The sequence below is a fragment of the Canis lupus genome, chromosome 6 (genome assembly GCF_003254725.2).
Source record: "Canis lupus dingo isolate Sandy chromosome 6, ASM325472v2, whole genome shotgun sequence".
Taxonomy (NCBI): Eukaryota; Metazoa; Chordata; class Mammalia; order Carnivora; family Canidae; genus Canis; species Canis lupus.
In genome coordinates, this window is record NC_064248.1 from 9,041,922 (window position 1) to 9,068,759 (window position 26,838).

A 26,838-nucleotide genomic window follows, 5' to 3' on the forward strand; every position below is an offset into this window, starting at 1 on the left:
ACAGTAAAGGAATCTGGGAAGGCAGGGACACCCGAGTTCTGGGAGGAGGCTGTCAAGATGGGCAGGTCTGGGTTCAGACCCGGGCTCAGCCTTAATAGGTGTGCGGCTTTGAGAAAAGCACTAACTTATAGATCTCTTCACGCCTCAGGTGATTGTGACCAGTCCAGGGTCAGGTGGTTGGAGATGCTTAAATGAGGTTGTGCACTTCCCACGGAACATGCTGGTTCTGATGGTAGAGGAAGTAGAATGGGTAGATGGGGGGGCAGACCCTGGCTTCTGGGCTGGCTACTAGCATTTGGGGTTTATTGTTCCCTGCCTGGAGGCAGTCCCGGAACTCCAGTGCTGGAGGAGGGATCTGGGGTGGGAGCTGTTTATTATAGTTCATTTTTGGCAAGAGGCAAAAGACAGAAGTTGAAGGTGCTATCAGTTTTTTCCTTAGATGCTTTTGGGCAAATTCAACGGGTACTTTTATTCTTGTGGGCAGGGCTGGGAAGGTGGAGAGGGCACTGGAGCAGATGGCTCTGTTTCTCTGCAGTCCTTGGTGGCCTTCCACACCCCCTGACTTCTGAGTCTTCTGTGTCTGGCCAGAGTTGTTATCAGAAGCTGTGACCCGCTCTGCAGCTTAGTCTAAGGAGGTCATCCTTCAATCCCACCCATTAGGCCTTTAGGATAGAGTATAGGGTCTCCTCCTGGGGGCTCTTCTTGGGAAGGGGGGGATGTGCTGCTGGTGAGGAGGAACTGGAGAGGGTAAGGGAGGCATAGAGGATGCCGCCATTATCCTGGGCTTCATCCTGGTGGAGAAGGCAGAAGGGGGTGAGACAGTGGAAGGGAAGCTGTCCCCACCTTAGGGAGTAATCCCACACCTAGGTGCTCCACACCTAAGTGACCACAGTCCCTCTCTTCCCTCCACCCCAGCTTCTCCAAACTTCTCTTTGATTCCTTAAAGCTCTAGCTTGAGCTGCTTACCTTGGGGTCCAGCTTGGGGTCTGTTTGTTGTCCTAGAAAAAAACCAAGAAGTGTGTGTATGGGGGGTGTCAGGTGGCATGCTGGCCAGGGTAGAGAAATGGGCAGAGGCCTCCAGCAGTGAGGTCATCTGCTGAGTCAGGACCAGGGTCAGGCAGGAGGGATGGGTGGGTTACGTGTTTGAGCAGGGAGTGTTTGGGGAAGGTCAGGCCAAGATGGACAGCAGGGAGTGACAATATTAAGAACTTACTTTTTAAAAAAATATTTTATTTATTTATTCATGAGAGACAGAGAGAGAAGCAGAGACACAGGCAGAGGGAGAAGTGGGCTCCTTTCATGGAGCCTAATGTGGGACTTGATCCCAGGACCCTGGGATCCCACCTGGGATCATGCCCTGAGCCAAAGGTAGATGCCCATACGTTGAGCCACCCAGGTGTCCCAAGAACTTACTTTTAATCCCAATGTTCTCATACTTCTCCTCAGTATTTTGGAGGGATCCCCTGTATAGGAAGAAGGTAGGAAGTGTATTAGAGGCTGTGCAGAAGAGAGTTCAAATCTGTGTGGGGCTGGTTCTCTGTGTGGGGCCTCTGTGACCCCCTGACAGTCTCAGATGAGCTATGGTTTGAGACTCTCAGGAGGTCTCCTGGAAGGTTGAGAGTCAGTTTGCAGTGTAGCCAGTAGAGATCCCGAGGGCCCATTGAAGGCGGATGGTCCTGGAGAAGCAGACTTCTTGGAAGAGCCATGAAAAGGGTGAAGTCCTGTCTGCTGCATGGTATTGGTACAGACTGGAGAATGAACACCAGCTCCACCCATCTCAGGTCTTCTGGTGGGTTCCCAGGTGAGAAGGGAGGGAGGGGGAGTTGGAGAGAAAGAAAGAAGTTGAGAAGATGGACTGGAGAGAAGGGGAGGTGGGAAGGTAAAGAGGAAGAAACCTCCAGAGAGAGGGAGGGAAGGAGGGAGGCTAGGAGCTGAGGAGGGAAGTGGCTCAGAAAAAAGAGACGCACACTGGATATTTGCAAATGACGTATCAGATAAAGGGCTAGTTTCGAAGATCTATAAAGAACTTATTAAACTTAACAGCAAAGAAACAATCCAATCATGAAATGGGCAAAAGACATGCACAGAAATCTCACAGAGGAAGACATAGACATGGCCAACAAGCACATGAGGAATTGCTCCACATCACTTGCCATCAGGGAAATACAAATCAAAACAACAATGAGATACCACCTCACACCAGTGAGAATGGGGAACATTAACAAGGCAGGAAACCACAAATGTTGGAGAGGATGTGGAGAAAGGGGAACCCTCCTGCACTGTTGGTGGGAATGTGAGCTGGTGCAGCCTCTCTGGAAAACTGTGTGGAGGTTCCTCAAAGAGTTAAAAATAGACCTGCCCTATGACCCAGCAATTGCACTGTTGGGGATTTACCCCAAAGATACAGATGCAATGAAACGCCGGGACACCTGCACCCCGATGTTTATAGCAGCAATGGCCACGATAGCCAAACTGTGGAAGGAGCATCGGTGTCCATCGAAAGATGAATGGATAAAGAAGATGTGGTTTATGTATACAATGGAATATTCCTCAGCCATTAGAAACGACAAATACCCACCATTTGCTTCGATGTGGATGGAACTGGAGGGTATTATGCTGAGTGAAGTAAGTCAATCGAGAAGGACAAACATAATATGGTCTCATTCATTTGGGGAATGTAAAAAATAGTGAAAGGGAATAAAGGGGAAGGGAGAAAAAATGAGTGGGAAATATCAGAAAGGGAGACGGAACATGAAAGACTCCTAACTCTGGGAAATGAACTAAGGGTGGTGGAAGGGGAGGTAGGCGGGGGGTGGGGGTGGGGGTGGGTGGGGGGTTGGTGGGGTGGGGGTGACTGGGTGACAGGCACTGAGGTGTGGGCACTTGACGGGATGATCACTGGGTGTTATTCTATATGTTGGAAAATTGAACACCAATAAAAAATACATTTATTTAAAAAAATAAAGTATATGTAAAAAAAAAGAGATGCGCACTGGGAAAGGAGGAGGAGAGCAGTGACAGGTGCCCTGTGCTTTTCCCATGAGGAACTTCCTGTTTCCCAAGAGGACAAGCTCTCACCTGGCTACGGTTCTGGCTGTAGTCTGTAGACCTGTAGAGGAACAGCAGCGTGTCAGGGTGCCATCCATGGAGGGCATCTCTCCTCCCTGCCTTCCTGCTCTGTGTGCTCTGAGACCAACCCCTAGACCAACCCCAAGAGAGACCAGGGCAGTGGAGCAGCTCTGTTGGACCCACCTGGGACTCAGAGTGACACCTGCTGGCACTCTGAGGCTGCTCAACCCTGTCCTCAACACCAAATCAGGAGAACAGCTCTTGCCTGCACCTATTCTCTCTCTGTCTCTGTCTGTCTGTCTGTCTGTCTGTCTTTCTCTTTGTCAACTTTTCCCTTTGCTTCCTTCCCCCTTCCTTGACTTCCCCAAGCATCCCTCAACCTTGCTCCTTCCACTGCTGAGGCCCTGCCCACCGATCCCTCTCCTTCCACCCTTGTCTCAGACTCACTGAACCCTCCTGCCCTGACACACTGGCTTTTTGTGATTTCCTGAGCGGCAGCTGTTTCTCTCCTGCTTTGTGAACCTCATGGCTGGGGCCTGGGTCTGCACTGTAGCCTGTTCCTCCCCACCCTCCCCCACTGAATCCCACCAGTCTCCCCACCGCCCTCTCCCCTCCTCATCCTCCTGTGTCTCTCTGCAGCATTTCCCAAGGACTGGCCCCTGGTTCACAGACATCCCCTCCACCACCCACCACCATCCCAGGAGGTCCCTATCATCCACGGAGACAACCCTCTGAACACATGGGACTCCATGTCCCCCAAACTCCACGGACTTCCACTCTGCCATACCCTGGACTTTTTTTTAAATCTCTGGGACTGAGAACTCCGAAAGATCAGCATCATCTTTATGCTACAACTTTGTTTCCTTCCAGCTTTTTCTTACCATCATCCTGCTTGCTATACCTGTGCTTTGACTCCCTGCCCCTGAACTCTTGCCCCTTAATAAGCCACTTTCTTTCAGACTATCCAAGCTCCCTGCTGACCCTCTACTGTCCACTTCTGCCCTCTTACTAGCTCCTTGACCTTCCATGTTCCCCTGTCCTTAGGCCACACTTAGCTGACACATCTCTCATTCTGGATGTGGCCTATGGCAGGGAATGCCATTTGCTTACCCAATATCCATTCATTTCTTCTTCCTTAGTTAGAGAACCTTGACTTTGTTTTGGGTGGCAGTGTGCTCCCCTGCTGATAGATGTGGACATCTGATGACATCCTAGCCAATAGGATTCAAGGGGAAGTTGTGGGTAGGATTTTCAGGAAGATTCTTTAAAAGGAGGACGGACAGATGCAGCATGGTTTTTTGTCTCTTCTTCCTCCCTCCTGTTTCCTGCCTAGATTCAGAAATAATGGCTGGAGTCTGAGCAGCCATCTTGGACCAGGAGGCAACCTTCAGGATAGAAGCCAGTAGTCAGGGCAGTGAGCAGGATGATAGAAGCTGGAGTGCCTGAGGACAGTGGCCTCTGCTGTCTGCCTCCTCATCCTTTAATATGAGGGGAAACAAGAAACTCTGTCTTGTTCAAGCTCTGTTACTTTTAGCCTCTGACACCAGCAGGTGAACATAACTTCTAACCAACAGATTCTAGAAGTTTCTAAAGCTGCATGGTTGAATACTGCTGGGGGAAATATGATCCTGTGCAGCGATGCTTTTACAGAGTTCTTAAATTCCACCTTCCATTTCCTCAGTGACTATCACATCTCTTCAACTCTGACCCTCATCCTCACTCTAGAGACAACCACTCTAGAGTGGTTTTTCCTCTGCGGAATGAAAAACTGTTTGTATAGGATTGAGTTTATCAATATTTTTATTCACGGCTTTCAGGTTTTATGTCATACTTAGGGAGGTCATGTCCACTCCATGGTTATGAGATGGTCTCACATGCTTTCTTCTAGTACTGGGATTATTTTCCCCCTTCATTTAACTCTTTGATTGATCTCCATGGAATTTATTTTGGTGCAAATTATGAAATAACATTAGTTTCTCAAATGGCTGCTCAACTGTTCCGGCACCATGTATTGAATGACTCACCTTCCCATTGGTGAGACATGCTACTTTCTAGCCTACTGAACTCTCATCTATATTTGGGTCTGTTTTCCTTCTGTCTGTATTTGGGGTATTTTCTTTGGGTCCATTGGTTTATCTGTGTATGACTATGATGGTATCAAATTGTTTTAATTATTGCAGCTTAATAATTATAAGTGCTAATGCTCATCATATAGTCCTTATTCTGTGCCAGGATCTATTCTCAATGTATTACATTTAATTGTCATGACAAACCCCAGAGTAAGTACTATTATTATTCTCATTTTAGAATGAGATGAGTGAGCTGAGGCACAGAGTCATACTACCATGGCACCAGAGTTTACTCTGCCAGGATTTGACTGCAGGCAGTCCAGATTCTATGCTCTTCACCTCTGTGCTTTAATATCTGTTAGGGCTAATCTCCTCTCATTGAAAATTTTCTTGGAGGAATTTCAGATCGTTACTGGAGGGTGTTGGGGTGTGACTAATTAATGCGTCTAGCCCTGTCCTCTGTTTTAGCTATAGATGCATATATCCAAATTTCTGATGAACAAGTCTAGTCAGGTGCCACACAGGCAACTCTAACCTATCCCAAACTAAAGAACCATCATTCTCCCCCAAACATGGCCTTTGACCTCCTGTGTTCTCTAATTTGCTTGATGGTTTCACCGTGGACTCATTCACCCAAGTTCTTCCCACTCCCTCAGCTCTACACCAATCTAATCACCAAGTCTTACTGGTTTTCCCTTGATGGCTGTTCCAGGGTCTGGCTCTCTCCCTCCATCCACTGCATTAGACTGGCCCCACCTGCCCACCTCCCACCCCTGCACCGCAGACTGATGTGTCTGCAAGGTAAAGCTGAGATTGCCATTTCCCTGTTTCATGTTGCCTCTGGAATCAGAAGCTCCTGGGTGTGACTTACAAGGTTCTCTTCTCCCATCTCCAGCCTCCACAGCACTGAGCTACTTAGAGTTCCCACACCGATTTCCTGTGCCTGCATAGTCAGTGACCTCTTCACCACACTCACCATCTGCCTGGGTAATTCGCTTATATTCTTTGAGACTTTTGCAGGGTCACTTCCTATGGGAAGTCCTCCATGATTTCTCTCCTTCCATCTTACCACAGCTCTTTCCATATGAGGGAGTCACTCCCTCCACCACTGAGTTCCTTGAAAGCAGGACCTATGCTTTATTTACATTTGTAATCTCCAATTACAGGCCAGACCTTGGGAAATAGGCCCTCAACCAGTGCTTGCTGAGCCGAGCCAACTTCCTGTCCCTCTGTTCTTTCCTTACTCTTCCCAGAAAACTTCTTCCCATGAACCAAAAGGTAAGGATTGCAGAGAAATTATTAACTCAAGCCACAAAAACTAGAAAATGATCAGATTTGTGGAGAGAGATTGGTTTGGAGCAATGGTTCTCAAAGTTGGTCACATACAGACAACACTTGATGGGATCTTTAAAAATGTAGATTCCCAAGCCCAGACCTCAAGGCCAGCTGGGATTTGCATTTTTAAATGCAGAACGCCCTGGGGTCATTCTGATGATGCTGGTTCCGAGAAAGAGTTGGGAAGCTTGAGGAGGGGGTGGTGGTGGCCCAGAACCACTTACCTTTGCTTCCCTTCCACCGGAGGTAGAGGATCAGTCCCAAAATTACAATTATGAGCACAGCACCAGCCCCAACAGCAGCTCCCACACTCAGGGGTAAAGATGCTGAGCTCCTATTCCCCTCCAAGACACTGAGTCCAGTGGTGGTGGCAGCGGCCGTGGTGGTGGCAGTGCTTGTGGGGCCCTCGGTGGTTGTCTTGGGAGCTGAGAAGACACACGAATTTAGCAGATTCTCCCCTATAGGACTGGAGGTTATGGATGAAACTGTCACATTGTGTTCCCATTTTGGGGAATATTGAGGATGTGGAGCAACTCTCTGAAGCTCTCACACAGGGAGGGGGTAATGAATGCACATCACCCAACTTAATCCTGACTCTACCTCTGATTAAGTGGTGTGACCTCAGAACCTCATTTCATTGCCAACAAATAGGGATCACTAAATCACAGGATTATAAAAAACATTTTTCATTGTGGTAAACTATAGGTAACACAAAATGTACTGTTTTAACCACATTTAAGTATATATATTCAGTGGCATTAAGTATATTCAGATTATTGTGCAAGCATCACCAGTATCCTTATCCAGAACTTTTTCATTTTCTCAGACTGAAACTCTGTCCCCATTAAACAGTCACTATGCACCTCCTCTCCTAGCCCTTGGCACTTACTGGTCTGTTTTCTGTCTTTATGAATTTGACTGCTCTAAGAACCTCTTATAAGTGGAACCAAATGGTATTTGTCATTTCTGGGTTGTTTTAATAAGTGAGAAAACATCTGTGGAGCACCTAGTATTTATTAGAAATATGTTTTTAAGATTAAATTAATATATATCGAACTTACTACAAAAAGATTTTACCATTATAGATATTTAATGCACTGATAGAATACAAAGCCACAGGAAAAAATTCAACTATAATAAAATCTTCGGGTTAGGGTGGACCAAATTTTGTCGACCCTCATTAGAAAGGAATAATAACATTTTTTAATTGAGATAAAAATTTTAAAGCCTTAAAGAAATGTCTATAACATGTTATTTAGAGAAATAAAAACCAGAGGAACACATATTTTTATTAAAACATCCTAGAATATGACCAAAGCCACATTCTAAGCCAAGTTCATAGTATTAAGTGCTTTTATTATTTCAAACAAGAAGAAATTTGTAAAACAAACTGAATATCCAATTCCTTAGAAAAAGTATCCAAACCAGAAAGAAGCCAGCCCTAAAAAAACCTCAGAAGATAAATGTAATGAAACCTACGTAGGAATAAATTTATCAGGAAACAAGACAATAGAAATAAATGCAGGAAGTGGTTATTTAGGGGAAAAACAAACAAAACAAACAAGAAACAAACAAGAAAAGAGACAAGACTCTTGCAAACCTAACAAGAGTCTCTTGAAATCATTTGTGAGTATGTGCTCAATTATAGATTGATAAATTTTAAAGACTCTGAATTGGATGATTTTCTGAAGTAAATATTTTTGAAAATGGAGTTAAGAAGTAGTACACTTTCAGTGATAGGTAAACAAAAAAGTAAGAACTCTAGGGGTACCTGGCTAGGTCAATCAAATAGCATGAGACTCTTGATTTTGGGGTCATGAGTTTGAGCCCCACATCCAGAATAGATTCTGCTAAAAATTAACTTGAAAAAAAAGTGAGAATTCTATTAAAGAACTACCTATCAATAAGGATTCCAAGCTCAGGAGGTATTATGGGCAAATTATTGTGAAAATTTAAGGAACGATTAATTCCCAGATAATTCTAGAACACAGAGAAATATGGAAAATGATGCAATTCTAATTCATTTCATAAAATGATGACATAATCCTGATGCTAATAACCGTTCATATCTTTTTTTTTTTAAATGCAAGTTGAAATGACAAAAGCCAGTGTTTTTTACTGATCTGAGTGGAGGAACATACCCAGTATTGGCGTGGCACAATGAAAGGGTAAATTGGCACAACCTCTGGGAATGCATTTGTAAAATGTGAAATACCCAGGCATACCCTTTGACCCAATGATTTCAGTGCTAGGAATTTATCCTGTGGAAATGCTGAGCAAGTATTCAAAGGCCTATGTTTTTTAGGGGTGTTCTTTGCAGCTTTGTTTGTAATGTGGCAACAACTTAAATGTCTTTAAACAGCCGACTGAGTAAGCAGATCATGATATATTGCTGCCGTGGGACACCCTGCAGCCTTTTTTAAAAAGATGGAGCTTATATGTACTGAAATAGAAAGATACTTGTGGTATGTGAAATAAAAACAAGTTGTTAAGCAGAATAGTATGCAGTTTGATTCTATTTGTGTTATGTATCTATATCTGTTAGAACATTTCTGCAGAAAATAGTGGCTGGGGAGTTAGTTAAGGTGCAGAGGGAGGAATATACTTTTCATTTGACTCTCTTCTGTATTGTTTGATCATTTTTTTTAATGATGTGCAAGTATTACCAGTACCTTTATTAGTTTCAAAATTTAACATTTATTAAACTTGTATAGGCACAAGTTTATTTTTTAAAAAGATTTATTTATTTGAGAGAGCACCAGGGGCAGGAGGCAGAGGAAAAAGGAGAGAGAGAATCTCAAGCAGACTCCCCACTGAGTGTGGAGCAGAACGTGGGCTTCATCTCAGGATCCTGAGATCAGGGCCTGAGCCAAAAACCAAGACAGATGCTTAACCAACTGTACCACCCAGGCTACAATCAGATGCCACCCAGGCACATAATTTAAAGAATCCACAAATTCCATACAGTTTGTAAAAACAGCAGTCCCCTGCATAAGCCCACCTTTAGCTATATCTTCTGACATTAACCCTGTATTTCTTTTTTAGAGGTTTTATTGATTTATTCATGAGAGACACACAGAGAGAGGCAGAGACATAGGCAGAGGGAGAAGCAGACTTCTCGTGGGGACCCTGATGTGGGACTCAATCCCAGGACCCTGAGATCATGACCAGAGCCGAAATTAGATGCTTAACCACTGAGCCACCCAGGCATCCCAACCTTATATTCCGAAATCACATGCATATATTGCTGTTGCTTGACTTGTCTTAAGTAGTGTTTATTTACTTCCTACCATTGAAATCGAGGATTTGGATCTCTCACACACCCATTTTCTCCATTTTACTCAACAGTCCAACACTCAATGTTTGTTTCATGAGATAGGTTCTTCCCTTGGCATCTAGGACACCATTCTCTTTGTTCTTTTCTTGCCTCATTAGCAGCAACTTCTGTCTTCTTATTGATTCCTCCTTTTCCCAAACTGTAACACTCATGAGACCTCCTTAGTTCAGTCCTAGGACCCCCTCTCTATCTACACTCACTTCCCAGGTAATTTATCCAGTGCCATGGCATTAACTACCAGTGACTTGCCAATCTTGCCCAAATTTACATATTCAGCCACCTCTATCCCTGTGCAGTAAACTCCTGTATCTTACTGCCTACTCACGCCTCCATTTGTTTTGTCTTGTAATATCTCAAATTTCAGATGTCCAGAGCAGAACTCTTGATTTTCTCCCAAGCCTATTCCTCCCCAACATCCCCCTTATACATAGCAGCACCATCCTTTAAGATGCTCAGGCCCAAAGCCTTAGAGTCACTCTTGCTTCTTCTCTTTCTTATTCCCACATCCCATCATCTGCGAATCCTGTCTGCTTAGTCTTCAAAATATAACCAGCATTCTATCTGCCCTTGTTGTCACCCTATTCAAAGCACATCATCTTTCAATGGTGTCCCTGCTTGTGACCTTGTTCATCTTTACAGTCTTATTCTCCATATAACAGCTGGAGGGACATTTGTACAATGTACATCAGAGCACAGCAGGAAACCCTCACTAGACTCATTGCACTGAGTAAAACTTCTTTTCTTGGCTTTCAGAGCTACACAGGACCTTCCCTCACTGCCTGTTCTGATCTCACCTCCAGCCACCATCAGCCTCTTCAGCTGCTTCAGCCATACTTGTCCCACCTCATGGCCTCTGCCCATGTTGATCTCTCTTGACTGGAACATTCTTCTTCAGACTCTTCCTCACTTCCTACAGATCTGTGCCTAGGCTGGATTTCTCTGCTGGCTTCTCTTAGATCCACTCCCCAACTCTTCTCAACCTGCTTTGTGCCTTTGGAGGCTGGTTTTGGTAGACTCCATTCATGGGCTCTCTCACCCACTGATTCCTATTCAGTGGCCAGTGGGAGTCACCATCAGGAGATAGAGAGAGGTTGCCTGGGTGGCTCAGTCATTTAAGCTTCTGCCTTTGGCTCAGGTTATGATCCCAGGGTCCTGGGATTGAGCCCTGCATCAGCATCTTCGGGCTCCCTGCTCAGCGAGGAATCTACTTCTCCTCCCTCTGTCCCTCCCCACCACCTGTGCTCCCAATCTCTCTCTCTCAAATTTTAAAAATCTTTTAAAAAAAGGAGATAGATGGAGAGAGGAGGGTGGGTTATAGCATAGCCCTTGGCCCCCTCTCTACGGGGTTTTGTATTAGCCTGGGTTCTCCGAGACATAGAACCAATGGGATATAGAAAGAGATGTAGAGTTTTGAGGAATTGGTTCATGTGATTATGGTAGTTGAGAAGCCATAGTTTGCTCTCTTTAACAGGAGGCCCAGAAAAGCTGGTGGTGTAATTTCCAGCCAGACCAATAGGTCTGAGAACCAAGGGGACCATTTATATAAAACTCATTGTGACTCTAAACTCGAGAACCAGAAGCTCCGAAGTCTGAGGGCAGGAAAAATGGAGGTCCCTGCGTATCCTCTACTTCTTTGTTCTTTTCAGACCCTCAAGGGTTAAGATGATGCCCACCCACTGCTAAACCCTTCTGGAAATACCTTCTCAGACACATCCAGAAAGAATGTCTTACCATCTATCTGGGCATCCCTTAGTGTAGTCAAGCTGACACCTAAAACTAACCATCTCAGGGACACCTGGGTGGCTCAGTGGTTGAGTGTCTGTCTTTGGCTCATGTCGTGATCCCGGGGTCCTGGGAGGGAGTCCCACATCAGGCCCCCTGTGGGGGGCCTGCTTCTCCCTCTGCCTATGTCTCTGCCTCTCTGTCTCTTATGAATAAATGAATGAATAAATAAATACATTTAATTAAAAAATAGAACTAACCATCTCAGACATGTTGACTCTATCTCCCCAGAGGCTACAGCTCCTTGCTGGTCCCCAGTGCCTTCTTTCTACCCTCCTTCTCAGGCCTGGGCATGGTCCCAGGTGTCTCTCATCCCTGACTGATTTCCCTACCTTGTGCTCTACTCAAAACTCTCCTCGATCACCCTGTTCAAGTGAGTACTTCCTCCTGGCTCCGACTAATATCTCTGGGGCCTTTTCTGTTCCAGCTGAATAGCGTGGCACCCCTAGCAACTTTTATCCCACAGATTCTACTCTCTTTTCACCACCATTTGACATAGAATTAATTTGTTAGCTTTTCTCTTCCGTCTTCTTTCCACACTTATGTGCAAGTGGCATTGTTGAGAACATATTTTGCTTTTTTTTTCTTTCCTGCTGTTTCCCAGTGTCCATATTAGCACCTGACACATAGTAGGTATTTAATCAATATGAATATGAATCATTCAATATGAATGAATGAATGAAAGAATTTTCTCTTAGAATTTCAAGGCATTCAACTGTTGTCTTCTAGCTTCCTCTGTTGCCATGGAGACCGCCAAGCCATTCTGATTCCTGAAATCTCTTGTGGCCTGTTTTGTCCTCCTTGGAAATTTTCTGGATCATCATTTTGTCCTTGACATTTTGAAATTTCATGTTGCAGTGTCCTGAGGTAGGTCTATTTATTTTTACCCATTTCTCTGGGCTCCTTTGTTTTGGAAAGTTTCTAGAGTTATTTCATCCATGTGTTCTTCCCACAGCCTTCTTTCTTCTCTGTTTCTGGAACTCCCATTATTCCAAGGGTGGAGCTCTTGAACCAGTCCTCAATTTTTCTTATCTTACAGTTTCTATGTGACTATCCTATGGCTGCTGTAAGAAATGACCACAAACTGGGTGACTTAAAACAACAGAAGTTTAGTCTCTCATAATCCTGGAGGCCAGAGGTTGGAGAGCAATGTGTTACTAGAGCCGCACACCCTTGGGAGGCTCTGGGGGAGAGAAACTCTGTCCCCTGCTTCCTCTGGCTTCTGGAGGCTGCAACAGTCTCTGCTCTGTGGCATCCTTCTCTTCTGTGGCAAGTCTGCCTGACTCCCTCTTAGAAAGAGGCTCACATTTGCTTTTAGAGCCCACCCAGCAAATCCCAAATGACCTCACCTCAGAAGTCCTCACTGAGTCACATCTGTTACCATGTAAGGTAACAGTCCCAGGTTCTGGGGGCTGGGATGTGGACATGACTTTGGGCGGCTGCTATCCAACCCATTACAGCTTCCGAATATGTGACTCTGTCTGTCTTCTGAGTCATTTCTGTCAAGCTGATCTCTCAATCCTTTTACTGGGTTTTCCATTTTTGCCATTATAGCTTAAATTCCCAAGAGTTTTGTTTGCAAAGCTCCCTCTGTTGCTCTATGCTTGCACTCTCTTAACTTTCTGAAGATGGTAGTTATCTGAGTTTTATTCTCCCTCCATTGTTTGGTTTCTTCCAGATAGCCCCTCTCAGTAACACCCCCCATTTGTTTTGCTGTGTTTCACGGGGGAAAGATTCCTTAAATGTTTAATGGAATAATAGTTTTTTTTTTTCTTTTTTTTTTTGGAATAATAGTTTAAAATGGCATCTTTAGCCTCAGGCATCCCAGGCACAGCAGAGGTGAGGGTCAATTGTCAGAGCTAGGGGATTCCACAGGAGGTCAGATCCCATCTCCTTGCCTCCCTGGTGTCCAGTGTGCAGAAAGCCACGCTGAGTGGAGGCTGTGTGTGTGGTTTGGGAGAAAGTGCTGGTCAGCTAGTGGGTGGTAGGATCTGTTAGGATTTCTAGATTCTTTTTTGGGTCCATCAGATAGATTTCCCAGAGAAGAATCTCCTGATTTCTTGCCTTCGATGGGGTGGGGGATATCAGCTGGGTTGTCAGAGTTCTGGGAGGCATCTAAGGGGGGGGGGGGCAAGGCCTTGAGTCTCATCAGTTCAACAAGTCTCTAGTTTTAAGGACTGAGCAAACCCTTGCCCCCAGGTATGCTTAGGGTACTATCCCAGAGTCCCTCTGGTCTATCCTTTCTGGAAAACAAATCTCTAGTCTCTGCTGACTGGGGAGGAGGCATAGAGGTTTCCTTGCTTCTTAAATAGATTCTCACCTGGTCCTCCAGTTTTCTGACATCCTTTCACTCCTGCTGGCAGGGGTTCTGGGTAGCCTTTCCTTAACCATCAAGAGGTTTTGCATGTAAAAATCTCCTTTCTTCTGGATCTCCCCACTGCTGGTTTGGGGCTAAGCTCCCCTAGTCTCCTAGGCCAGATGCATTAGTTTGTGTTTTCAGCTTTCCAAATACCGTTTTTTGACCACAAGGCTCACGTGTTTTTGGTCCTTGTGGATTTTGTCTTAAAAAATTCCCTTTGTTGTCATTTTAGTAGTGTTTGGTAGAGAGAGGAGGTAAACATGCATATAACCTACCATTTGGCCAGAATATATACAATATTTTCCAGTTAAAATTATAAAAAAATGAATGTTCAAAAAATAATGTTGCATATTAATAATAAAAATAAGATTTAGAGGAAAACATCTTGTGAGATATTCACATGGTCTTTAGAAGAATACTCCCAAGGTTACAGAGGGATATAAAACAGGAGCCATGATTTGTTTGGTCAGTTGCCTTATAGGTTTAATGCAATTCCAAATTAAAAAGTACTCACAGGTGTTTCCTTCAGAACTTGCCCAACTTATTCTGACATTTATGTGAAACAATCGACCAAAACAATAATAAAGTTTTTGAGGAAGTGACATGGTTCTCATGGATGTAGTCTTATTAGCCACTGAAGCGTGAGTAAGTTACAATCACTAAAACAGTGTGGTAGCGACATGAGAAAGACATAAAAGGGAAATGGAGTTGGCAGACCACAAGTGGATGCTATTCTACAAAAAAGGCCAGGCCTGTGAGTCAATGGAGGGGATAAAAAATATTCCATGAATGCAGTTGGGACAATTGATTTGTTTCTCAGTATAAAGATCAATTTAGTTCTTTACCTTACACCATATACCAAAATAAATCCTCTCTACATTAATGAGCTTTACTCGTCAAAAGAAAGCATACACAAATCAGAAGAAATTAAAATATTTTCAGCCCCTAGTGGAATTTGAAGCTAAGAAATAAAAAGAATTTACATAGAAGAATACAATGAGATTTGGCTATATAAGGAAAAATCTGTATATAAAACACATTATTAAGCCAACCACAAACTTCTCAGTTCTATTTTTTGCAAATATTCCTTTGGGGTGATGTCTTCACATGGTGGCACTTCACTTAGGCAGAAATATTTCTTTTTCTTACTTTTCTGTATTTTGTTTACAAAAAAATCTCAGCATGATATCCAATTAATTGTATTAATTGAAAAAATTAATTTATTGATGAAAAACTCAGTGAATGTGACTGAAACTGAGAAAAGAGAAAAGTTAGGAGAATTTAAGGAAGGAGGAAGAGGGCTCTGAGGAGAGACAAAATCTCCCCAAGAAGGCCATTTAAGAGAAGATGGAGGAGGTGCCAGAAAGGTAAATCTAAGGCTGTTTTGCCTTATTTAGGTTGTGAGCTACTTCCCATTTCCTCTAAAACCAGCACCAGGGTCGAATGGGGCAGCGGTTACCAGGTTGGGGACACGGAGGGTGTCCTTCCCGCCAGGAGCAGTGATGGGCTGTTTAGAATTGCCAGCAATAGTGGTTGTAAAAAGCAAACCTATGATTTTCAGTTATTAAGGAATTATCTACAGACAGTGCACCCCCAGGGTCTGTTCCTGTGAGGTGCCCTCTCCATACTGCTCTGGACACACACTTGGCTCAAGTTCCCAAGTAATCCCCACTGAGTAACAAGAAGATTTATTCACATAACACATCCCATTATTCGATGAAACATAGGTCAGGACAACAGTATGGTCAGGCCAGCTGGTGAGGCTGAGCAGCTACTGGCTAAGGGTGGAGGCTCTGGGGTTAAACTGGGTTCAAGTCCTGCCTGCACCACAACTGTGGCTTTGGGCAGCTGTTTAGGCTCTTTGAGCCTCAGTTTCCCTATCTGTCACAGGAAGACAACAGCAGTACCTACTGTTGCTGTGGGTTGTGGAGAAGGTTAACTAGGGTGATACATAGCAAGTCGCCAACCCAACACAGGGCACAGTAAGCGGGAGCTGCCATATTTCTGCAGCAGATGAGCCTCTCAGCAGCCAAGACAGACTGGAAGAGCCAGATCAGAGTGGACAGTGGGGACAGTAAGGCAGAGGAGGGGACCAGGGATGGGGAAGCAAGGAGGGTAAGGAGGATGGAGGCAGGGGAAGAGGGAGATGGAAAGGAAAGGAGGGATGGGGCTGGGGCAGGGAGCTAATGGGCCAGGTTCTGAGGAGCAGAACAGGAGAAGGATGTGGGGGGAGGAAAACAGGTAATGGGGTGTTGGTTGCCAGGGGACCAGGGGTCTCGGGTCATCATCGGGTACCTGCTGTGTGCTGACTGAGCCCATGGTTGTGGGGAGATACGAGACTCAGGACTGGTTGGGGCTGCAAACAGGGACACAGGACAAAGGGAAGGCAGCCCACATCCTGAAGAAGTCAAGTCCACCTGGATGGCATGGGGTGAGGGTAGGAAGGCAGGGCTGGAGCCTCAGCTTGAGGCAGGAAGGGAGGGTAACTGGGGAGCCCAGGAGGTCCTGAGGCTGGGGGAGAGGGGGTGGGGCCTGGATCTGGAGTGGGCAGTGAGGGGGTGGGCAAGGAGGTCAGCCCAGTTTGGGGAGATGGAGGAGAAAGTAAAATTGGAGAGGCCTGGGGAGGAGGTGGGTGTGGGGAGAGGAGTTTTGAGAAGAGATGAGCAGGAAGATTGGGGCCCGGGCCAGGCCTGGGGGGATGAAGGCACCATGGCCTATAAAAGCACCATCAGGACTCACCGAGGTTGATGGTGAGTTTGGTCCCCAGGATGGACTGCCACACCTGCAAGCCAAATCTTTGTGTCTTCAATTGGACCCGGCAAAAATACATATTCTCATCCTCCTCTCGCAGGTTCAATATCTGCAGGAAGCCAGACTTCTGACCCTCTGGCAAGTTCAGGATGATCCGGTCCTTGTAATCCTCATGGACGAAATGCCTAGTACTGTTGTAGATGACCTCCCCATGGAAATGTGTCCGTTTCAAGGCTATACTCACTCTGGGATCCTTGGCTAATGCCCCACAGTAATAGAAGGTGAAATTGATGTGGACGGTGCCACCCTTGGGGGCGGAGAGGTGCTCTGGTTGGTCCATCCTAAAGTCCATTTTTGGATCACATCTTGCTGAGTTACCTGGAAAAGGGAGGAGAGGAGAGACTTTGAAGCCACTGAGAGAGATGAAGAAGATAACCCCAGCCCTTCTGTCACCCTCACCCACGGGCAGTAGTGTGACAGATGGCAGGACTGGCCCTCTGGTCTGGGTGTCCCCCTCGCCAGGCTTAGAGTAGGGAGGAGGGTTGGGGCTGACCTAGCACTATGCGACCAGCCTGTTGCTTGTTGGGATTGGGAGGCCTGGCTAGCTACCCCAGCAGACCCTTCCTCCAGCTGCCCAGCCATTGCCCTGCCTGGGGACTCCCTGGGCCTCCGGGCAGAGCCACAGTGTCCCGGACACTCACCAGCCTGCAGAGTAGTCAGCAGCAGCAGCAGCAGCTGAGGCAGCAGCAAGGACAGACTCATTGCCTCACTCTCCTCCCAGGAGAGAAGACAAGCAGCTCTGTCCAGACCAGAGGGGAGGCCCGAGGAGGTGTCTTCTTGGGGAATCAAGAGGCACCTGGAGAACGTGGATCAGTCTCTTTTAGAAGAGCAGGGGTGGGTGAATGTCTTCCCCTGATTCACCCGGCCTCAGAGTAACGAGTACTTCCTTTATCAATCTGGTTTCTTCTTTTCCTATATTGCAACAGTGCTTCCTCGTGGTCAGTGCACAGAGAGCCATGACAGAGGCCCCCAGCCTCTACCTTCAGCTGAGGGTCATGGTTCTGACCTTGGCCATATGTGGCCTCTCCTCTTCCACCTTGACCTTGCTACTGCTAGCACCTCTACGTCTCCTTAGGAGTCAGTTTGACTGACTGTATCTCTAGCTCTCCTTTTCTTGGCTCTGGTGTCTTCTGGCCTCTGTCTGTCATCCCAGGTGAAGGAGTGGCAGCAGGACGAGGTCTGGTTCTTCTAGGAGAGGACAGGCAGCCGTGAGTCTCTGCCCAACTATAGCCCCCTAGAGAGAAGGAGGAGGGAACTACTGGTGGTCAGATGCCCTCCACCTCCAGCCCCAGCACCAGGAATATCCAGCATGTTCTTGACCTTCTTCCTCCAGGCAGGGGCTCCCCTGCAGCCCTCTGCCGGACTCAGGCCTACCAGGTCCCTTCCCTCCCCTGGTCAGCTCCCTTTGTGCAGTCTCATACCCTCCCTGGGGTTAAGAGGTGAGGGGGGTGCCTTCTGGAGGCCACTCCTTGACCCCCAGGATGCAAGACTGGATCTGGAGGTCCCTCTGTCCCCTACTCTACAGATGAGACCAAGGGCTCAGAGAAGCCCTGCCCCAGATCGCATGACTCTCAGGTGGTAGGACCAGGACTCAAACTCCAGTCTCATTGAGTCCACAGAGTGTTCTGCTTCTTTTGGATGCTTCTGCCTGGTTGTACCACAAGACCTCTGGGCCTCAGTTCCCAGGACCATAGTTCTGGGGGGGTGGGCCCCAGGAGGCTATATTTTTATAATGCTGCTTATGTGATTGCCTCCACAACTGTGAGAGCCCTGGCTAATCTGGAGCCTTCCTTGAACAGGAGGGATATAAGGCCCAGAGCAGTAATGAGTCACTCTGGTGACAGTCCCTGGACCATCTCAATGAAGGGCTCTGCCACCTTGTGACTGTTGGTGGGTGGGAGTGAGAGAATGGGGCTGGGACTTTGGTGTCCCTGGCTGGTTTGGGGAGGTTCTGCTCCCTCGCTCCCCAGGATGAGGTTGGTGTTGGCCTACTGAGTAGATGGTGGGGGTGGCAGAGGGTGATTTCATCACAGGAAGTGGCCTAGTCTTCTGGAGGTGGAAGCAAGAAGACCGACTTCTTTCTCCTTTTCTGTTTCTTCCTCAATCCTCATAGTTTTCTTCCATGCTTCTCCCCAGACCTGCTAGGCAGCCTCTGGCCTCTCCCTGTGTTTCATTTTCTCACACTTCCTCATAGGCCCAAGAAGAGAGGTTCTGCATTTTCATGGGATCCTTTCATCTAAGCCAGGACCTAAAGTATGATTGCCTCATTTTCATCTTTGCGACATTGTGTGGTGGATGTATTTTCACCAACAGGAAACTGAGGTACCATTAAGAAATGGAGCCTCGGGATCCCTGGGTGGCGCAGTGGTTTGGCGCCTGCCTTTGGCCCAGGGCGTGATCCTGGAGACCCTGGATCGAATCCCACGTCGGGCTCCCGGTGCATGGAGCCTGCTTCTCCCTCTGCCTGTGTCTCTGCCTCTCTCTCTCTCCCTGTGTGACTATCATAACAACAACAACAACAACAACAACAACAACAACAACAACAACAACGGAGTCTCAATGTCCTAGAGTCCTCTGGGCTGTGGAAGGTGCTTGGTAACCGCTGGGAAGGTGGACAGAAGAAAGAGTAAGGGACCAACTGCCTTTTTGGCAGCTCCTCTAGAAGGTAGCCTGCCCTGTCTGAGGGGTGACACCTGCGTTCAATTTCTCCCTTGTCTCACTAGCTGTGGGACCTGGCTGGACAGTCTCCACTTTGTGAGGATGCCCAAGGAGGGGCTAGATGCCACTAGGAGGTGCCCCAGCCCAGCATGGCATGTTTACTAAATACATATGTTTACTAGAAAAACTTTGGCAGATTGCCTGCTGTCTTGGTGCCTCGGGCCCCACTGCTCCCACATGCTGTCTCCCTAGATGCAAGCTGCACATTTCATGTCCTGTGCAAGCTCCTGGACCCCAGTTGGATCCCCATGATGCTAAGAATTGTGATGCATGATTTCTGCTCATAGATGTTATATGGTCCTTGGGTTTATTCATTTTGCCTTCTCCCAACAGCATTGAGAGGGCCCAGTAATAAGCCTTGAGCTGTGGCTCTACTCACAGAAGGAACTTCTGGAGGATGAGGACCTAGAGTCTTGATTCATAGATGGGCAGAACCTAAATGCAGCTCTCTAGCCCAGAGGGTGGGCATGGGGGAGGGGTCAGAAGCTGTATGATCAGGAATGGGGCCAAAGTGAAGGCCATGAGCCATGGACCATATTTTAAGAATACCACCTTAGATCTTCCCCCATGTTTTCCTAAGTTTTTTTCTCCCTTCCTCATGGCCGCATCCATCACTACTGTCGTCTCTTTCCCCTCCAGGATACCTCACCTTGCTCCTGCTTTCCCCCCAAGACCAGGAGTAAAACAAAGATGTCTGGTCTCACTGCCTCCATTGATTGTAGTGGAGGCTCTAGCCCATGCAATAAGGCAAGACAAATAAGTGTTCTCTGTTTTCTTAGAGTCTGTGTTTCTGTATTTGGCATTCATTCATCACAAGATAATTGTACTAATTACTTTTATAAATTTTTCTGCATTCTTGATGCTCTGACACTTGTGGCCTTGCTGACTAGGGAGAGATGGCCCCTACCAAGGCTAGCCTATTCTTAGATATAGCAAAGGGCATTCCTAGGAGGATGTCTTTCCTATGCAAAGTAACCTCTCCAGGGCCCATACTCTAAACCACCTCCTTTATCTAACTCTCACAAACTAAGCCTATATTTCCTCTGCCCTGAGTCAACCCTATGCTAGGTGACAGACACCTAGAGATAGCACCTATAACCCAAAGCCCACTGGAATTAATCAAACTAGCCAATCCTAAGCTGTTTCCCCTTCCTTGCCTTATCTTGCCAGGGGAAAACACTAAAGGCTGTGGTCTATGCCTTCCCCTTGGTCTTGCCTCTGCCTCCTCTAGTGCTTCCCCAGGTGGCTCTCAATGGCATGGCATTTTCCTTCCCTACAGGACATGTCAGTTATAAAAACCTTTCTGTGTCATTACTCTCTCTGTGTCATTACTCAGTCACTTGTACAAATTAAAACTCTGTGAGTCTAAAAATTGAGCCCAAAGGTATCCAGATTGGAAAGAAGAAGGAAACACTCTTGAAAACAGAGAAAGAAGGAAAAACAGATGACTTGATTGTTTATGTAGAAGATCCAATGGAATTGATAGAAAAGCTACTAGAACTATATAAGTGATTTAAGTTATGTCACAGGATACAAGGACAATACACAGAAATCAATTGTTTTTCTATATACTAATGACAAAAAATGGAAGTCAAATGAAAACAGTACCACTTACAATAATTTAAAAATATGAAATACTTAGAAATAAACACAACAGTAGATGTGCAAGATCTGAAACTGTAAGGCATTACTGAGAGAAATTAAAGATTAATGAATGGAGATTTCATGCATAAGTATGAACAGTATTCAATACTCTTCAACTAAAAAAAAAAATACTCTTCAACTCTCCCCAAAATAATATGTTTATATAACACAATCTCCATCAAAACCCCAGTAGGCTATTTTGTAGAAATTGCCAAGCCACTTCTAAAATTCCTATAGGAGTTCAAAGATTGTAGAAGGGCCAAAAAACTGAAATCAAAGAACAAAGCTGGAGGATTTACACTACTTGACTTTAAGACTTATTATAAAGCTACTGTAATCAAGATGTATTGGTGTCAAGACAGGCAGATCAATGGAATAGAACAGAGTACAGGGATCCCTGGGTGGCGCAGCGGTTTGGCGCCTGCCTTTGGCCCAGGGCGCGATCCCGGAGACCCGGGATCGAATCCCACATCAGGCTCCAGGTGCATGGAGCCTGCTTCTCCCTCTGCCTGTGTCTTTGCCTCTCTCTCTCTCTCTCTCTCTCTCTCTCTGTGACTATCATAAATAATAATAAAACAAACAAACAAACAAAACAAAACAAAACGGAGTACAGAAGAGACTCACTATCATGTGGTCAATTTATTTCTACCAAAGATGCAAAGGCAATTCAGTGGAGCAATTATAGTTTTCTCAACTGGAACAAATGAATATTTATATACAGAAAATGAACTTCCATTCATATTTTGCACTATATATAAAATTAACTTGAAATACAGTCTAATGTAAGTCCTAAAATTATATACCTCAAGAAAAAAAAGAGAGAAAATCTTTGTGACTTTGGGTTAGTTAGAGATTTCTTAGATCCAGCACCAAAAGCATTGAAGAAAATATTGACAAATTAGAGCCCCTCGATATGAAATCTGTTCTCCAAAAGATACTATCGAGAAAATGAAAGGAGAAGCTATAGATTAGGAGACAATATTGGCAGATCACATAACTGACAAAGGATTTGTATCCCAAATATACAAAGAACCCTCAAAATTTGAGAAAAAAATCCTAATTGAAAACATGAGCTAAAGATCTGAATAGATACTTTGTCAAAGAAGACATATAGTTAACAACCACTTGAAAAGATGTGTAACAGCATTAGTCATTAGGGAAATGTGAATGAAACCACAGCGAGATCACATCATCCATCTGGTAAGGGCTTAAATGGAAAGACCAGCAGTTAGTACGCTAAGTGTTGGCAAGGATATGGAGCAACTGGAAATGTCACACGGGGCTGGTGGGAACGTAAAGAGGTACGACTATTCACGCCATTCCTTAAAAAGTTAAACACCTCCTACAGGTACCCACACATATTCCTCATATATATGCCGCTCACAGGTATCAGGGTGTGGAGCAGCAGAAAGTGGGAAGTTGTGAAAATGAAAAGTCTCAGGCTCCACCTCACCCTGTTGAAGTTTGAGAACCACTGCCCTGGGGCAAGGACACTGACTTTTTTTTTTTTTTAAAGCTTTTATTTATTTATTCATGAGAGATAAACACACACAGAGAGAGGCAGAGACACAGGCAGAGGGAGAAGAAGGCTCCATGCAGGGAGCCCAATGTGGGACTCAATCCCGGGACTCCAGGATCATGCCCTGGGCAAAAGGCAGGCGCTAAACCGCCGAGTCACCCAGGAATCCCCAAGGACACTGACTTTGAGGACCCCTCTTGTCTGTTACTTTTCCTTTTCAGGGCAATCCTGTGAGATAAAGGAATTTTATTTCCACCCAACCAAGGAAGAAAGAAAGGCTCAGAGGGGGTCCCCTCACTCACTCCAGTTCCTACTACCTGGCAGGTCTAGAGTGTGGACAATGCTCAGGTCTGTGTCCCTTGTCAACTTGGTGCTTTCCCAACAGACTGGCCTTCTTCCCAGCTCCCCCAGCAGCTTAACCTCCCCATCTCCTCTCTCCACAGCCCTTCCTAAGAAGGCCATTCATCAGTGCTGCTTTCGTCAGGCCACTGGTCAAGCTCTGGGGCCCAGAAGCAGGTCACGGGAGGTATGGGAAGATGATGATGGGTTTCTGAGAACAAGGAAGGAGGAGAAACCGGGGGCCAGATCTTGGTGTCTGCCCTTCCCCATGGTCTGCCTGTGTGCTGCTCCTGACATCAGCACTCTGTTTACTTCCTCTTGTTTTCCATCTGGAGGAGGGGTTACGGGTCCAGGGAGGGTTTGCCTTGCCCTGTTTGAGGGCAGGCATGCAGTGAGCCCTCCAGAGCCCAGCTGGGAAGGGAAGACTCACCCATGTGAAGCAAGTAGGAAGAGGGGATGCCACCTCCCGCTCACTGGGTGCTGGGACTTTTGCTTACTTGCTGTGTTCTCCTTTTTTAAAAAAAAAAAAAAAAAAAGATTTTATTTATTTATTCATGAGAGACACAGAGAGAAGCAGAGACATAGGCAGAGGGAGAGGCGGGCTCCTCAAGGGGAGCCCAATGTGAGACTCGATCCATGGACTCCGAGACTACACCCTGAGCCAAAGGCAGATGCTCAACCACTGAGCCACCCAGCTGTCCCATACTTGCTGTATTCTTGATGCTTTGACACCTGGGGTCTCACTGGCCAGGGAGACATTGTCCCTCGCAGTCTAGCCAGTCCTAGAGATAGCAAAGACACGCCCAGGAGCACGCCTTTCCTACGCACACCAACCAGTCCAGAGCCCACACTCCAAACCACCTCTGCTATCTGGCTCTTATGCTCCAGGAGGGCAATATTCCTCTATCCCATTCTCCCCAGGGCAGCTCCTCATCCTCAGAAGCTGCTGACATTATTCCCGCTGGTCAGTGCTCAGCTCGCTTATCCTGCTTTGTGTAGTCTTTTCCACAGTCTCTATGATAAAGGTTCTTGCCCATATTTTCCCTTTGCTTCCTCATCCTCCTGGGTGACCGTAGCGCCTCCCGACATGGCCCCACGTGGAATTCATGCCTCCTGTTTCTAGGGATCTGATAGTATAAATTCTTATTTCATAACCATCATCTCTGTGTCTTTGTGTCTTACCATACCTGATTCAAACTAATCCAAATAAAATTATATTTTAAAATTGTAGTTAAGTCTCCCCAGATCTCAGGAGGCAGGCAGGGTCTATAAGAGTCCTCATCTTACAGGAGGAAACTGAGGTCCTGAGGGAGGTCATGAACATCACGTCAGGTCACATCGCCAGTAAATATCTGCTGTGGTGTTGGGTCTGTGCCCGTGCACAGTGACACTTCCCCACGCAGTTACAGCAGTCAACAGGCCTCTGGGCCACCTTAACAGCCAGGTTCCCTTTCACAGGTTGTCTTCCTGCTACACAGGGAGATGCTTGAGGGCTGACTGGCTCACAGAGCTGGGGGTCCCCGTCACCCGGCATCGTGCACAAGGCGGGCAGGGCTGACTGGTGTGGACAGAGAATGCAGAGAGGTCTTTATCTTTAAAGGGTGGGTGTCACGTGATGAGGATCCAGGTAGCATTCCAGCCAATGTGCAGTGTTTTCTCTGTTGGCTCATTTGGTCTCCACTCGGACCCTCTAAGGGAGGTGGCTGTTGTCCCCACTTTCCAGATGAGAAAACAGGCTCCGGGAAGGGAAGGCATCTGCCCAGCATTCTGACCCAGAGCTTGCCTTCTGGGGAGTCTGCCTCTGTCACATTCACACATTTCATGTGTCCTGTGACCGAGACTTCCTCACCTCTCAGCCTCCTCCTCATGGCCCCTGGCTACATTCCAGCTCCCAGCCAACCTGACACATGTCCACTGAGCTGCTAGGAGATGACAGCAGCGGGCAGAGACCTGGAGGTCGTGGGCTGACCCTCGACCTTGCTGAGCTCCCAGGTTGGGAGGAGAGAGGATGCTCACAGAGGAGACCCTGGTCTGCCCTTCCCCTCGAGTAGTGGAGGGCTGTATATGTTGCAAAACAGCTCTCCAGAAATGAAGCCCCAATCAGAGCACTTGCCAATTTCCATGGTGTAAAAACTCCCACGGTATCGAGTTAACAACTCTTGTGAGGCCCAAAGGTTTCTGTCTCACGTCCACCCCCAAATTTACATGTTGAAGCCCTAACCCCCAGTGGGGCTGGATTCAGAGATGGTGCCCCTAAGGAAACAATGCAGCTTAAAGGAGTCACAGGGATGCAGGGCTGATCCTATAGGATCAGGGTCCTTATAGGAAGTGACAGCAGAGTGCTCTCGCTCTCTCGCTCTCTCTCTTTCTCTCGGTCTCTCTCTGTCTCTCCCTCTCCCTGCCTTCCTCCTCCAAGCACATACTCTGAGGCAAGACCTTGTGAACATATAGCAAGATGGTGCTGCCTACAAGCCACAGGCTTGAGCTCACAACATACCCTTCCCTGCCCACACCTTGATCTGGGACTTTCCCAGACTCCAGAACCGAGAGCCCCCGGGTCTGTGGCACTTCATTAGGGCAATCTGAGCAGACTACTACAACTCCCAGTGTGAATTCACCGCATTTGAGCCAAGAAGAGATGCACAGCAGCAGGTGCTGATCCATTATTCCCACTGTGCACACACAGTAGCATGAACAAGCTCAATAGCACAGATCCGAGTAGTATGTGGTAAAATAAGTAGGGAGGGATAAGCTTCCTTCCTTTGTAATATAATTCATTGTGAGTTTATATTTAATTTTTCTCGATTAAAATTCTTTTTATTGTGATAATGTGTACCTAACAAAAATTTACCATTTTAACCATTTTTAAGTATACAGTTCAGTGGCATTAGGTAGAAGTATAGTGTTGGGCACATATTTAATTTTTAATAATGGCTGTGTTGAAAAAGTGCCCACAACATTCCCCAGAGTGTAACAATCAGCTCTAGCACGCTTCCCTTTTTGGCTTCCTTGGTGATCATCAGGTGCCTTAGCAAATTTAGAAGAAAAAGCCATGAAATGATTTTGTCTATGCGCATTTCACAGAATTCTAATTTAAGATGAGTTATGATTGACACATAAGTCCTCTTCCTCTCTTTTCCTTCCTTTATTGTAAATGGTTTTTGTTATTTGGACTGAGCATGTGCTTACAGGGCTTGAATTGGGAAATGGATCTCAGCTGAAGTGGGGTGTAGTTGGTGTCAGCCCCAGAAGTCCTTGTCATTACATGTCACCAGCCTGTGGTCCTTGTGTGGTTGTAGCGAAACAGCAGACATGTATTCCCTCACAGTTCTGGAGGCCAGAGGTCCAAACTCAAGGTGTCAGCAGGGTTGTGGCCAGGGGTGTCCGGGGGCCTAGGCCTGTCAGGCACCTCACAATCCCTCCTTCCCAGGCTGCCTTCCAGCGTGAAGACTGGCTTCACTGCATTCCCAGCTCAGACAGAGTGGATCAGGGCCCTGGGTGTTCACTGGAGGGTCAAAAACTGGGAGGAAGTGGTTAAGGAACATGCCTGGGGACAACACAAGCGTGTGACAAGGGTGAGACCCAGAGAGAGAGAGAGAGAGAGAGAGAGAGAGAGAGAGAGTACTTGCATCTGAGTCGAGTGCGTGGAGAGGCGACCGCAGCAAGGACCCAGGAGGAAGAGGCTTCTCCAGAGTCTGGGCATGGTAGCTGAAAACTGCAAGTCACCCCACCTGCAGTCCTGTCCCCAGCACAGTCTGACATGGGACTTGTGGTCCCTTTGAAAAAATAATTATTCCATATAAGCAAAAGGCGACGCTCCTCGGTACAAACTGGTGAGTGTTGTTTGTGAAGGCAG

The 26,838-nt window shown here is 46.5% G+C and overlaps 2 protein-coding genes across 4 annotated transcripts in view; one reads left to right on the forward strand and one right to left on the reverse strand.

The window, feature by feature from the left end:
- The window catches only part of ZCWPW1 (zinc finger CW-type and PWWP domain containing 1), a 75,592-nt gene that overhangs the window by 31,870 nt on the left and 16,884 nt on the right, over window positions 1–26,838 (forward strand). The window contains exons 17-18 of one of the 2 annotated variants that reach the window (XR_007411130.1): window positions 12,322–12,459; window positions 16,803–16,924. The gene's annotated coding sequence lies outside the window, so the exon portion shown is untranslated. Of the gene's footprint in view, window positions 1–12,321; window positions 12,460–16,802; window positions 16,925–26,838 lie in introns of those variants that run through there. The other variant, XR_007411131.1, reaches the window with a different exon arrangement.
- PILRA (paired immunoglobin like type 2 receptor alpha) lies at window positions 355–17,663 on the reverse strand. Of its 2 annotated transcripts, XM_025426043.3 has the most exons (7): window positions 17,404–17,661; window positions 16,691–17,080; window positions 6,698–6,898; window positions 3,079–3,109; window positions 1,414–1,463; window positions 967–998; window positions 355–791 (listed from the first exon to the last, which is right to left on the reverse strand). In XM_025426043.3, the coding sequence occupies exons 1-7, from the start codon at window positions 17,462–17,464 to the stop codon at window positions 657–659; spliced, it is 900 nt and encodes a 299-aa protein (XP_025281828.1). In that variant the 5' UTR covers window positions 17,465–17,661; the 3' UTR covers window positions 355–656. The 2 variants fall into 2 exon arrangements, with proteins under 2 accessions (XP_025281828.1, XP_025281829.1); XM_025426044.2 differs by lacking the exon at window positions 3,079–3,109 and having other exon boundaries at window positions 17,404–17,663.

Coding starts and splice junctions, on each gene's coding strand:
- PILRA (XM_025426043.3), bottom strand. CDS start 17,464: ATGAGTCTGTCCTTGCTGCTGCCTCAGCTGCTGCTGCTGCTGCTGACT. Junction 6,899..16,690: donor CAAACTCACCATCAACCTCG/GTGAGTCCTGAT, acceptor GTGTCTTCTCAG/CTCCCAAGACAACCACCGAG. Junction 1,464..3,078: donor ACAGCCAGAACCGTAGCCAG/GTGAGAGCTTGT, acceptor CTTCCTATACAG/GGGATCCCTCCAAAATACTG.